This window comes from Penicillium angulare, assembly GCF_028827245.1.
Source record: "Penicillium angulare strain IBT 27051 chromosome Unknown utg000001l_segment0_segment0, whole genome shotgun sequence".
In the NCBI taxonomy this organism is placed as follows: Eukaryota; Fungi; Ascomycota; class Eurotiomycetes; order Eurotiales; family Aspergillaceae; genus Penicillium; species Penicillium angulare.
The window spans coordinates 3,688,023-3,701,535 of NW_026623160.1; the positions used below are offsets into that span (position 1 = coordinate 3,688,023).

Sequence of the window (13,513 nt, forward strand, 5' to 3'; positions counted from 1 at the left end):
CATGCAAGAAACATTACAGGATAACTTCAATCTTACATATCTGCATTAGCCTTCTGGCGTCATGTCCAATTTTAGGGAATATTCAATTTGTTGAATATCATGCTTGTCAGATGAGTTCAAGTCTATCGCAGCTATGAAACGTCAAAAATATAGCACGCCCGAAAGTAGATATCGTAGTAGACAAACTTTCATGACGAGTTAAATTTAAACTCCCATCACCATCACGTAGTTTTTTTGAAACATGAGGATACTTCTCCGGGCGCTCAGCCATCCGAAAGGTGGGAAGAAAAGTGTGAGTCCTACTACATTATAATATGGTAAACTATTGGAATTCTTTGAGGAGGGCTGAAAACTTTAATTCACGACAAATTACGGTTGAACGTAGCGATTAGGTCTATAAAAGCGGTTTTTGGAACGGAATGATTGGCCCTCGAACAGTAGTAGACATTCCAGCTTCCAAGCAGGACTCGTTATCTTCGTTGCCATGTGAGCTTTGAACATCATAATGAACCGATGTTCATTGACTTATTACTGAGTCCACTGGCAGATGGCTGTCGACTCCTTTGTGACTTAAGTAAGAGCAAAAGGAATATACTATCTTGCCTTACTTTGGTGCTAGGTCTAGTCCCAAAAGTGTGTCCTGGCTCAGCCATTTCGCGATAAAACTTGGCAACGGAGTTGCCGTCGAATTCAAGTTCGATGGCCTCTAGCAAAATATCCGAAAGACGCCTTCCCTTAAGCCCATATATGCAGCCCTGGAGACGAACCCAGTTGAAATAAATGCGGGGAAAGCCATCGAACTTGACAGCTCGCCACAAAAAGAGCCAAGGCTGTGCAAAGAAGTGATATTTCTGATACCTGTGGTTTTAATAGCCATAAGAGAAACCAATGATATAGTTCATGCATCTTTCATAGGAACCAAAAGTGATTTTCTTGCCTTGATTCGAGATGCCTTATGGCTTTTAGACGAATCAACCTTCCACTTTTGAAACTGTCACAAGAGTCGCCGTGGCTAGCCCAGTATTTCGCTCGCTCTACGCGCCCAAGTTATCTCACTAGGCAAAGTAAAATACGGGGAGAGTTGGTTAGCGCCATAGGAAGAGACATTTGTCGGCATGGCCGAGTATGTTATTTGGAAGAGACCGACTTGTTTGACTTTGATTCCGAACTCTTCAAGGCGATGGTGAATTGATGGCGCAGCGGCTGCCAATAAAAAATGGGTATTTCCGAGCCACGAGACCAAGAAGCCTGGAAATTCGAGGCGAGGGACTTCAAGCTCGACGCCGGCTTACGCTCTCAGCTGGCCCACATCTGCAGGAACAGGCTAAGCAGTTCACTCGAGCCGAGATGTGGGGCGACCGCCGGTCCGTGCCGGACCATACACTCGGTCAAGCATGTAGAAATTGGCCAAAATAACCTACGCTGAGGCGACGCGTATTCACTGGAATTATTGTGGTGTGTAGAGGCGAATCTGAAAAGCGAAACAGAAAATGTATAAAGAAAGGTAAATTTCCCATCGTTTATTATATGCTCAGACAACCATCACAACCACCATCATAACCCGACAAGCCTTTTGAACTCCAAACTTCACAAATAAGTCATAATGGCACCTTCCAAAGATACTACAATGTCTGCCTCCATCATTCCTCTGGTCCGAAACTTGAAGCGAAAAAATCGTGCTGACATTCCCAGAAGCGCAAACGACACTGTCAGTGTTCCAGCGGTGCCAACAAAGTCTGTGAAGGCTACCAATGGTACCAATGGCAACCATGACACTAACGGTTCCAATGGCACATCCACTGTGAAGGAAAGCAACACTACTTCTGAGCTCATCACTAGCCAGACAGTCTTGAATGTCGAGTTTGATGAGCTCAAGTCTACCGCGCACAAGACAGAGGTCCTCACTCGCAAATTCGACTGCGTCAAACATGTCCGCCCTGCTGAATTCCCCGAAGCTCTTGGCGCCTTGCCATTCCCATCCGAGCTTAGAGGAATGGTCGCTTGGACTGATGCCTTTGTCGAGCGACTGGGATGGATGTCACTGCAAGTTGAACAGGTTAGACGTTTTTTAATCTCTAGCAGCATATCATCAATACTAACGCCTTGAAATTTAGAAATCTGCAGGCAAAGACTTTGCTCTTCGTCAGACGAACAAACGAATTGAGGAGTTTGAGCTTAAGATTCAATCGCTTAAGACGATCAACCACGGTTTTGTTGATGAGAACCATAAGCTAAGAAGTCAGGTTACTCAGCTCACCAGTCGCAACAAGTTCCTCGAGGGGCAACACACGCGAGAGCATGCTCAGCTTGATGGTTTCAAGAAGACTATTGCCAGTCAAAGAACTGAGATCATCGCCTCGAGCCAGGAGAATGAGAAGTTGCGCGCGAGTGTGAAGAGCCTCGAAGCAGTAGTTGAGAAGCTTATTGCCCAGCACGTTGGCGACGAGGCTTCTCGCAAGGCCCTGGCTGATAATTTCGAAAAATGGAAGTTTGATGATAAACTCCACGATGAAAAGGTTGCCAAACTTGTTGATGATCTCACAAGGGACCTTGGAATCGAGCGCGATGCCAAATCGAAGGTCGATTCGGAGCTGGCTGCTGCGGTCGCAAAGCTGGCCCACCTTCAAGCTGAAAAGGAAGGCTTGGAAACTCTGCGTGAGCGTCTTGAGGAGCTTGTTAAGAGCATCCGGGAAAAGCTTGCTTTGGCTGAGGTCGCATTCGGTGTTTCAGAGGGCCAGAAGGCCGCATTGGAGGCTCTCGTCCGTGAACTTGAGAAGAAGGAGGAAAGCTTCAAGCTCGAGATCCATGGCCTTCATGGACAACTTCAGGATGCTAAGATTGACATTGAAAATATCAAGCAGAAGGTCATTAATGCCAACTCACACGCAAAGGACCACTGGAATACTCTTGAGAAGATTCGTCGCGATGGTAGCTGGTTGCGAACTGAGAAGGTAGATGTGTGCGATGAAGTTTTTGTCATGCAGCCTATTTGCGCACTCCCTGCATCCAAACATGTCGATGCTCCTATGACTACTATTGTTGTGCCTGAGACCGACTCTAACTGATTGGCGACAATTGACCAAGGGGCTGTATTTTGGCTGAAGCCGTTCCTGATACATTACCTCGGAAGCGAGCTATTTCTTTTGTTTTTGCTTTCCTTCTTGTTTCATCCTTCTGTATATTTTCCACTTATTAATGTGTACGTTAGCATCTCATATCCTATTTGAATTTATCCTATCCGTTTTGTTACTATGGAGTACATCATTAAGGGTCCCTAGCGGAGCATGCACTCCAAAACCCACCGCCAACACATTGGTGGTATACTAGTCAAACAGTAGCTATATGACTTTCCTGGATGCAACTATATTTGGATCAGCATCAAATTAAGATATAGCTCCCTTTTTCAAATGATAGTTTCAAGTTATGTTAAATTTATTACTGCATTGAGTTAGCGGGCGGATCAAGCGGCTGCGAGTCACTAGTACATGTACGGACCCCGAAAATCGTTTCAATCTCTTCACTGCATTCCTTCGTGTTCGAGCTTCCTGGTCTAATGAGAACAGGCCAGGAGGCACATATTAACAAACGCAACTCATGATGTTTGTTTGGATGTCCAGGTACGTGTGTCCGCCACCGAAGAAAATATCTGCTATTCGCTCTACTAATCCCGATTTCCCAGGTTGCTATTGGCTCTGAATGTATTATCATTCATTCCCCAGTTTTATCGACTTTATAAGGCGAAAGCAATGGCAAATACCCCGTTGGTATATATTCTTTTCAATGTCATCAGCGCAACCGAGCAATGCGCTTTGTGCAACTTTTTCTTCCTCGTACTTCAGCGGGAATCTTCATCGCCTTTATCTCTCCAGATGTCTCAAGAATGGAGTCACCTTCATCGAGTGGCGATGACTTGGAGATTGCTATCAGTTGCTCTGTAAGTAGAATTTGACAAACTTCTATGGGCCCAGGCCTATGACAAAAAAGACAACAGCACTAATTAACCCTGACCAGATTCATGATGAGCGTGTACTACGCCTCTGGAACACGTTGGCGAAAATCGATCGCTGTATTTATCTGTATGTTTTTATCAGATCGCCTGAATCATCCTCGACCCGGCCGCCAAATGAGTAACCCGATAACGGCTGTTATTCATATGGCGCTCTTCCTCAACCCGGCCGTGACTTGTGTTACCTTGTATGGGTTATCCAAACGAACCCATCCAATGAAGCCGGACACTTCTTCCGTTTTGAGTCTAGTAGGCCTTGCTAGCCAAGCTGTTGTTCATGTCGCATTGTTCATTTCTATGCTTATGCTGCCGCCGATTCCACCTCGAAACGTTCCAATTCTTCTGTGGAAAAGCTTCTTTAACATATATAATTTGTATGGGTGGGCATTGATAGACAATGTTGTCTATGCCTTGATTCAAGGGAGATTGATTTGGATGGCTTTGCGAAATAGAAGAATCGGTTCCACCCAGGACCGAGAGGATGGCAATACAGAGAAGCCACAGCTTCGGGCCCCTATACTGGTGCTCGGACAAGCATTTACCTAGACCCGCCAGAAAGAAATATGTGGGGATTTATGATCAGGCTTAGCTCAAGGCCTGCGCAAGGTCAACCTCCGATCATCCTTTGTTGTTCTCTCATTGTGAAATTTAGAATTTCTCTGCATATTCAAGTAAATCCTGGAACTTTAGGAGGGCCAATTAAAAGCAGGCTAAGATCAGGAAGGGAAAGATCGAACGAAAGTGCTGCGCGATCTGAACGTTGGAGGGATGAACATTCATAGTTTATATTTCTGTCTTTCTTTTTTTAACTTTAACTTTTTATATTTCTCACAAATCGAAGGAATTGAAAAACTCCGAGGGATCCATAAATGCCTCGTTTACTTCATTACAGTAACTGGGCCACGTATCCAGATTGATCATATCAGTCCACGACCCAAGCATGTCTGTGCTGAGGTCATATGGTACGTATTCGTCAGTCGGAATACTACTATCCACAGAATGAGATGCACTATTGGCCAGTGAAGGGACCCCGGCTGATAAAGCAGAAGATGTTGAGATGCCCTGAGTGGGCTGACCGAATCCCAGAACTTGGACCAGAGTATCAACCTTGGTCAACAGCTGTTGAATCAGCACAGATGCTCGATTTGCCGGGGAATTTTCTTTGCTGACAGAGTTGAAGACTTCAAGCGCAAGATGAAGGTATTCTCTTGATCTTTGACAACGGTAGCAATAAGGATATGCGAGCATGAACCCAATTGTAGTTATCGCTGCATTCCACAAATATTGATATAACTCGGAGATGCCATGCAGAAAATCATGAATTGCCATGGTTTGATGGGTTATATTGATCATTATGAGAGCATGATTGAGTGCAGTTGCGGCATGGGCGTCTGCCTTCGGAGTCGATTTCGGGATAAGTGGGTAATTGGGGAACTGTATAAACACACGATGAAAACCGACCATGATATTATGATACTGAAGCAACAGCAAAGTGTTCAACAGGCCCACGGTGGAGCATTGTTCGGTTATCTGGACATCATTGTTCAGGGTCTCGATAGAATTGAGCAGTACATCAGGCACATTGAAATGCATGTTTTTGAAATATTTCTCTCGGGGCAGCTCATCGTGCCAATTTTGCAAGTGATATAGCGACGCTGACAGGGCGCTTGCTCGTAATTCAAGAAGTGCGGGCCCAGCTGTATCCTTCGGAAAAGACGAACAGTGGCGATCCATGGATTCATTCACCTTGAGGGCTGCCGCTGTGAGACGAACGGACTCGGTGTGATACAACAAACCATTCGAATGATGAACATCCTCTGGCTCCCTACTGGGCAAAAGATGTATTAATTCATCTATATTAGTGCTTACAGGTTTGCCCACGTGCCTGGAGCAGCGAAAGTCAAGATGGATAAGGGTCCACCAGACTCGCCGAAAGAGCTGGCATTCCCGGTATCCGCCATGTCGCTCATCCATATAGTTGAGAGACTGAGAAATTCGAAGCCCGAGCCCAACAATATTATATGCTGCTTGGTGATGACCCGTGTCAAGGAGATATAAAGCCAAATAGCAGTAGCATTGCATAGTGGATAAAGTCGGGTGCTCGAATATTGTAACTTGAGAGATAGCTGACAGCGAACGTTGAAAATACGACATGCCGACCAGTGTATCTTGTTTTTGAGAATGCGGCCAGTTGAGCCCAACAAGTCTGGTATATAGCCCAGAAGAATATATAGAATGTAAAGAATATGCCTTGATGGCATCTTGCAATGGCGAGGAAGTCCCATGAATATCCTCATTTGATGCACTCAAGTCTTCCCATTGAACAATGGGCATTCGTGACCGCAGACGGGTCCAGAAAATTTTCATGAGGTGTTTCGTCTGATGAGTTGACAAATCGCATTCTGCATGCTGTGTATGCTGCAAATTTCTGGTCGGGAATGGTGAATGCTGATCTGGATGCGGGCCGTCCGCGGATGTTGAACTGGGGGATATTTCAGACACACTGGAACAAAATGCATTCATACGGGCAATAAATCCCAGAATAGAGTCGGTTTTATGCGACGTCCATGCCAGATTTTCCGACGACGACGGCGTTGGAATTGAGGCTGTCGATGAGGGCAAAGCTGCCGCTAAGGGAGTGTTTTGTGTAAGCCGATCTGTGAGTTGAGCATCTGCCACAGCCACTCTCCGCGCTACACTTTTTCTTTTGGTAGTTTGTGAAGAACGAGACCGGTTACAAGTAACACTGTTGGCCACGCATTGTGGGCACGGCGTGGCTGCTTCGCATCGCACGCGATGCTCACGGCAAAAGTCGCATGCCTTGGCAATTTTGCGACGCCGCGCGGAAAGTCCTGCTAACGGAGAAGTATGCATCGTATTTTCAGGCTTTCCGCAATCTTCACTTGCTAGTGGGTGTTGTTGAGGGTAGGAGAAAGCCAATAATGCGCAAAGGAAGTCTTGATGGTGGTTCCGACCGGAGCAGGAGCATTCCAGGCTGACTGGAGATCGCATTCGTTCCGATTGGCTATCAGTATCCACCTTGGACGGCCATTGACTGCTCCATGGGACCCACTTCTGAAGATGAGACCAATTGGAATCGCTGGAAGCTATACACTGTGATCAACTAATCTGCATTACCAATAGAGAAGTTCGAAGAATTTGGATTGTGCACATTGTCCAAAGCCGACATATAAAAGCCACAAGAGCCTACGTGATATTTTGGCTTCATCAAGTTCAAGTTCAAGTTTATCATACTAATACGCTCTGAATCAATCCCGATTCTTAGAGCTGAATTCTCGAACATCTCTCAACATGCCTCAACAGACCGTCTATCGACTCCCCACCAGAAACGCCATTGAGGATATCACTTGCAACCATGAAGATATTCCTAAACCTCTCAGCCATGAAGTCTTGATCAAAGTTCGTGCCATCGCGCTCAATTCGAGGGACTGCCAGATCGCTACATCAAAATATCCTTTCCCCATCAAAGAGAATGTCGTCCCAGGATCCGACGCTGCTGGTGACATCGTGGAAGTTGGTGATTTAGTGAACGACTTTGCGAAAGGAGATCGAGTGGTCGTTTGCTTTGACCAGACCAGGCTGTATGGGCCGTCCACCCACCCCGTTGCTGGTCAATCTGGCGGCGGCGTGGATGGTGTGATGGCCCAGTATATCACACGGCCAGCATCCGCTGTTGTTAAAATCCCACCCGGATCTCCTCAAACGTATAGTGAGCTGGCAACACTTGTGTGTACTGGAGTCACAGCCTGGAATGCTCTGTACGGAAATAAGCCATTGGTGCCTGGCCAAGTCGTCCTGGTTCAAGGTATGTGAACAAACCATTGCTGATACTACTATGGAATCTTGCTAAAACGAAATAATAGGCACTGGCGGTACCTCCATGACTGCCTTAGTTCTAGCTAAAGCCGCCGGCGCGATGACAATTGTTACCTCATCCAGCGAGGAAAAGCTGAAATTCGTCAAAGAAAAGTTCAACCCGGACTGGTGCATCAACTACTCCAAGACACCTGACTGGGGAGCAGAGGCTATGCGACTTACTGGAGGGAAAGGTGTCGATCATATTGTGGAAATTGGTGGCGCCGGAACTATCGAACAAAGCTTGTCGGCGGTCGCACGAGGAGGTGTGATCAGCATCATCGGTTATCTTGCCCAAGGTGACCCCAAAATGACAGCCGATATTCTTATTCTCGCTCTTGGGAAAGAAGCAGTCTTGCGTGGCTTAATTGTTGGTCCTAAGAGCATGCTGGGCGAACTGGTAACTTTTACGTCGAGGAGGCAGTTGAGATTCTACGTCGGCAAGGAGTATGGTTTCACTCGGGATGAGGTTTTGGCTGCATACCATGCAGTCGGGTGTGGAAAGTACATCGGAAAAATTTGCATTGTTGTTGAGTGATAGACGCTCAATCAAAGAGAAGCTACTACAAGCTGAGCTCCTCTGTCGAAACCGAGCGAAAAGGTTGTTCCTTTTGGAGCCAGTCAACAAAGACATTCTTCTATCATATTTTGAATCTTGATAACTTTCAATCACAATTATCGCTTTTTCTTAATGAACTCCAAATCTAGCTTAGCTTACACAGATTCTCTTGCAGAGCTATCTCATCTGTACCAAAAAAGGAACCTTGGAAGACACCTGAGTATTGCTATCACTATTATCTTCTTGCTTTGAGCAGAAACAAAGAATTACTCTTGGGTTTTCGGGTTTGATTCGGATTCCGTACAGAGAAGTGAAATATAACAAAGCTTGAGCACGAAACAGGTAGATCGCAAGGTTCTTTTCTCCAAATAAGGCGTGAGGCTCCCATGCTTGTATCCACAAAGTCAAAGTAGAACAAAAGCATACCTACAGTACAAATTTCCACGGAGCTGGCTGGTACCAGTATCCATATGATTCCTAATCCCCATTCAAAGTCTGCTTTAACCCTGGAAAGGAGTCGAATTTGCCGGACAGGTCCGGTTTGCTCGTGGTACCTGACCTCTCATATAATTCTTAATCTTTTCTTTCGTACACTGAGATAGATCATCAAAAGCGGTATGCTGTACAATGTCAATATCCTGATAAATATATTCGAAGCTTTGCACTTACTCCCACTGAGGCCTGTTCCAGCACAACTGAGCCAGGAAAAACAGAGGACATCTTGTAGGCACTTCGAAGTACTATATCAGCAAAGGAAGCTTTTATATGATGAATCCATAAATGAAAACTTACTCTCTTCTAGGTGTAACGGGGTCAATTTCGGAGGTGATGAATAAGATTGGGAAGGAAGTGTTCCTAGTTTCCATCATGGAGCCTGTCTTCGGTTAGATGAAGCTTGAAATCGGTTGGATCCATGCATAACATACCAGTGACCCTCGCACTTTTGGGTGGTATTGCATCCAGAGACCGACATAGTACAGTTGCGGCAGTCTGAGGCCAAACCTCGCCGAAGAATGGACTCTTATCCTCCAAATCGTTGACATACTGACGATACTGCTCTATATCGTCAAACTTTAACCCATCCCATGCATCAACACATTTGATTAATATTAAAGGATCACCTGATGACCCGTCAGTACCATTGCTGCATGGGTTCACTGGCCCACTGGCAATATCCATAACGGTAAGATATCCTGAAGTATTTCTCCGTTCTAGATCAGAGAACGCATCTGCCAGAGTTGGGAACTCTGATGGACTGTACATTATTTCCAACGCCATCTGCTTTAGCTCGGAATATGTTGCCATCGTCGGGACTGAGCACCTTTCCGTGCTTGGGATGGGGATTGGGTTATATTTCAGATCAGCGAAGATGTTGTTTAAGCGGGTAGTGATATTTGACACCGATGGACCCCAGAAGGAACAATTCTCCTTTCCCCCTTGGTAACAGTACCTAGAGAAGGAGGCCAGTGCTTTATCTGTATCGTACACACTAGTCTTCCATGCCCCGTCATAGTAGTCCGATAAAGCGAAAACGCCATCGAGAACCATTCGTTCCACGTTGTCTGGAAACATAGATGCAAATGTGGCTCCGAGAACCGTGCCGTAGCTCAGACCGTAGTATGCGACTTTAGCGTCGTTTGATGACTTTCCGGCTGCTATCTGCTCTGTCTTGGCGTAAGTGAGCATATCCTGAGCTACCGCAGGCGTACTGATAAATGAGGCATTTCCATCAACGCCCCCTATGCTCGATGAGCATGCTTGGCCAAATAATTCTGCTGAGTAGTATTGCATACTAAGTGCGGTTGTAGAAGCATTCGCAACCTCGGGGTAGAAAAACGTTTCGAATTTGCCTCGTCTTTCGGGGTGATTCGGCCAGCAATCGATCACCGGGCCACTTCTGCTAACACCGCGCGGATCAAAGCCGACGATATTGTAATTGTCTCCAAATATTTCTTGTATCATTGACCCCGCTCCTAGAGCTAAATCGATACCGGACTCTCCTGGTCCGCCTGTTCCTTATCGTTAGATTGTCATGGAAGATATGGACCGAGTCTTTAAAAGGGTGGCCCACCAGGGTTGACAAGTAGATTCTTAGTGTTGCTTGTAGCATTCTTTGCAGCAAACTTGATAAATGCAACTGCGGTTTTTCCTTTTGAGTGGTCACCATAGTCTAGGGGGACTTCGAGCCGTGCGCAGGTAAAATCCTGGTAACACTTGACCCATTCGATATTGGATGACGGAGTGATCTGGCTTTGTTAGAATTAGGCTCTCTATGTCTTATTCAATCAAAAAGACCCTACCGAGGACCAGTCAAAGTCCGATTCACTTGAAGAAGAGTCTCGAGTTAGCACCCTGGGACGTAAAAATTGCGCAGAGGACAACGGGAAGAATGGAAGCAAGTTTTTCAATATAGTAAACGCCCTCATCTTGTCAAGATCAAGTTCTAGCAATAAAAATATTGAATAGTAAAAAATTTATCTTGCCAGGGAATCTTCAAGGTTGGAAAAGGGGGTTGGTCTTTAAATTATACTCCTGCTTCATGGGTGTACTAGTATCAAGATACATAATCTGCTGCGGTCGATTCGAACTCCACAATAGGCACCCCTTTTATTCTGATCGGTACAGAAGGATGCATTTATTTGCTCCAGATCCCTGAAGATCATGCCTCTTTTTAAAACCTCGATGTATGGCGACTCTGATTGGTTGATTTGTTTAGGGAGCACCTTTTGGTCAGTGAAGTGTGGTTCAAATGTTGCCCCCGCTTGGCCGTATTATATCTTATAAGGTATTACATTTCAGCGTCCAATCAGTCATTGTGAAACACCAGTAGATCGCTATAAAACGCTATAAAACGCTCTAGACAGGCTCTCGAATGTGTGGGGAGAGGCCCGGAGATCTGGCTTAGACGATTAAATCTAGTCAGATCCTGGATTCCATCAAGCCCTTCGCGCTTGTCCACAATGCATGCATTCCCTATCTCGCAAATCAGCATTCTTCCCCCGTGGAGACGGCATCATGATCATCCTTCTCCCAGGAGTGCCTTTCTAATATTAGTATCTCTCCCGTTGGATTTTCTAGGCAGAACTTTTGACTCAATCCCCTCGCACATATTGCCCGGGTGGACCCCGTGGACCCCGGGGCCGTTGAGGGGCGCCCTGGGGCCGCCAAAGGGAGTAGTCCAAGTCCAAAGTTGTGAAAGGTCCACGTCCTGACACTCTGCACTTGAACTCTTACAAAGTTCACCAACCATCACCTGGTGCTTCTTTCCCCAGCAACAACTATGTCGTCTGTTGGAAGCCTCCTTGTATCCCGAGAAGCGGAACTGGTCTACTCTCGATCCCCAGCCTACCCCAGGGAGCACTCTCAGACACATAAGACGATGGTTCATTTTCAAATTGCCCTATTTCTCGTGGTATTTGGGGTACTTTTGCCTGTGAGTTAAAATGCTGGGAATAATAGTGAGTATATAAACTTATAATGAATGTCCTCACAGTTTGCCTACGTCTCCTCTGTTGTTAAAACTCTGGCTGAGGTTGAAGACTCCAACTCGAACTCCTACATCCGCCTAGAGGACCATGGCTCGAATCCTACTTAAAACGATGATGAAGATCTAGAACCATCAGATTCAAAGCCTATAACTGCTGGATTCCGATCGACTGTTAGATACTTACGCGCTCGTGGTGGTATCTGGGCTTGCTTCCGTGGATTTGGCATGTTCCTCACCTTCTCTGGAACTGAGACGGTCCTGAGCCTCCTCTTCACATTAATTCCAGGAGTTTTGATGAAGACAGCTATTCAGCACCCCTTTGCGCAACTTGCAAGCTGGCAAATCCTTGGTAGTTTGCTCACAGCCACTTGGCGTATGGCTTGGGTCCATCAAGTGATCGCCGACAAATCACACAGAAGCCGCTACCGGCGAATGCTTGGTTACCAGTATTGGCCCAAAATAGCGCCTGCAGCTGCTTTACAATCCATTTCAACGTGTGCAGCTCTCGTAATTTTTGCAACAGCCTTAAAATTCGGTCAAGATTTCTCCCTGACTATTGGCCGCACTCATAAAAATGCGACATATGAACCGACCCTTGTTTTCTTGGCTATTTTCATCACCGCTAGTATGTTGATCCCCCTTCCTGCTACGGTAATTTTTTCTCGCGTGGCTGCTTCAATGTTACCTGCGGAAGATGACCCAATCGTACCTTTTGACCGCACCTTTGGCGGTAGGGTGAAACCTGAATCGCTGGGTGGCAATGGTAGAGTTGAGATTAGTGATGCCTTGAAGACTTTTGGTAAGTCTGCTTGGATTCGCTATGTCAAGTTAAACTTGAAAGTTTATTGGATTACTGTCGCTTCTTCTGCGGCAGTGGCTTTCCTTTTAATCTTCTCGAGTGTGCTTGGTCTAGCTTTTGAGTCACTTCGCATATTTACTCATTCCACTGGCAAATTCACCGCTGGTCGGTTGGTTTAAAGAGCTTATAGGATTTTATGATCATGCATTGATATGCCAATGGTGCCATTCCGGGGCCGTGTAATCTACTCTTACATCCACACGGCAGAAATGTTCAAAATCCATTGTACAATCTGGTGGGGTTCTACTCCGCGATTACAGTCAGTTACAAAAGGATAACCATAGTGCTAGGCACTGGGCCAATGGCTTTTCATACAGCACACGGCCCAAAGGCAAGGTACTGTGGTACAGGAATGATCATTGCTTGCGGATTGTATCCATGGGTAATTATGGCAAAACAAAAACAGAAACAAAATGAAAGTGACCAAACCCGGGCTCGATCCGAGGACCTTATCGGTAAGGAAGTCAAGTGACTGTTAACGATACGTGATAACCAGAGGGTGACAGCGGAAAAACCACGATTCTGACGATTCTGTAGTGGCACTACTCTATGAGAATCGTGGCATTTAATAGGAGAACCATAGCTCCTCCACCTAGATAGACTAGTATCACCAGACCTATCTAAATCGCCTGACACTAGAAATACACTATTTGTTTCATCGAAATACCTCTTAAGAAAATTTTCGGCCTTAGAAACCCCACGGCGTCTCCATTATAGGTCCAACGC

General features: G+C 45.9%; 7 protein-coding genes across 7 annotated transcripts; 5 read left to right on the top strand and 2 right to left on the bottom strand.

Annotated features, from left to right (window-relative positions):
- Positions 1 to 1,603: 1,603 nt before the first annotated feature.
- N7478_001306 (uncharacterized protein) lies at positions 1,604 to 3,065 on the top strand (the record flags this gene model as incomplete). The annotated part of the gene is made up of 2 exons (XM_056917521.1): positions 1,604 to 2,056; positions 2,115 to 3,065. 2 exons carry the CDS (start codon positions 1,604 to 1,606, stop codon positions 3,063 to 3,065), a joined length of 1,404 nt encoding a protein of 467 aa, XP_056785401.1.
- A 532-nt stretch (positions 3,066 to 3,597) lies between these two features.
- N7478_001307 (uncharacterized protein) lies at positions 3,598 to 4,131 on the top strand (the record flags this gene model as incomplete). Its single annotated transcript, XM_056917522.1, is given in 5 exon segments — positions 3,598 to 3,617; positions 3,680 to 3,764; positions 3,791 to 3,934; positions 4,012 to 4,076; positions 4,092 to 4,131. The coding sequence occupies 5 exon segments, from the start codon at positions 3,598 to 3,600 to the stop codon at positions 4,129 to 4,131; spliced, it is 354 nt and encodes a 117-aa protein (XP_056785402.1).
- Positions 4,132 to 4,834: 703 nt separating this feature from the next.
- On the bottom strand, positions 4,835 to 7,018 carry N7478_001308 (uncharacterized protein; the record flags this gene model as incomplete). The annotated part of the gene is made up of 1 exon (XM_056917523.1): positions 4,835 to 7,018. One exon carries the CDS (start codon positions 7,016 to 7,018, stop codon positions 4,835 to 4,837), a length of 2,184 nt encoding a protein of 727 aa, XP_056785403.1.
- Positions 7,019 to 7,318: 300 nt separating this feature from the next.
- Positions 7,319 to 8,420, top strand: N7478_001309 (zinc-dependent alcohol dehydrogenase family protein; the record flags this gene model as incomplete). The annotated part of the gene is made up of 2 exons (XM_056917524.1): positions 7,319 to 7,832; positions 7,891 to 8,420. 2 exons carry the CDS (start codon positions 7,319 to 7,321, stop codon positions 8,418 to 8,420), a joined length of 1,044 nt encoding a protein of 347 aa, XP_056785404.1.
- An 809-nt stretch (positions 8,421 to 9,229) lies between these two features.
- N7478_001310 (uncharacterized protein) lies at positions 9,230 to 10,867 on the bottom strand (the record flags this gene model as incomplete). The annotated part of the gene is made up of 5 exons (XM_056917525.1): positions 9,230 to 9,315; positions 9,368 to 10,180; positions 10,235 to 10,450; positions 10,513 to 10,687; positions 10,742 to 10,867. The coding sequence occupies 5 exons, from the start codon at positions 10,865 to 10,867 to the stop codon at positions 9,230 to 9,232; spliced, it is 1,416 nt and encodes a 471-aa protein (XP_056785405.1).
- An 854-nt stretch (positions 10,868 to 11,721) lies between these two features.
- Positions 11,722 to 12,036, top strand: N7478_001311 (uncharacterized protein; the record flags this gene model as incomplete). The annotated part of the gene is made up of 2 exons (XM_056917526.1): positions 11,722 to 11,874; positions 11,935 to 12,036. 2 exons carry the CDS (start codon positions 11,722 to 11,724, stop codon positions 12,034 to 12,036), a joined length of 255 nt encoding a protein of 84 aa, XP_056785406.1.
- A 117-nt stretch (positions 12,037 to 12,153) lies between these two features.
- N7478_001312 (uncharacterized protein) lies at positions 12,154 to 12,906 on the top strand (the record flags this gene model as incomplete). The annotated part of the gene is made up of 1 exon (XM_056917527.1): positions 12,154 to 12,906. One exon carries the CDS (start codon positions 12,154 to 12,156, stop codon positions 12,904 to 12,906), a length of 753 nt encoding a protein of 250 aa, XP_056785407.1.
- Between the last annotated feature and the right edge of the window lie 607 nt (positions 12,907 to 13,513).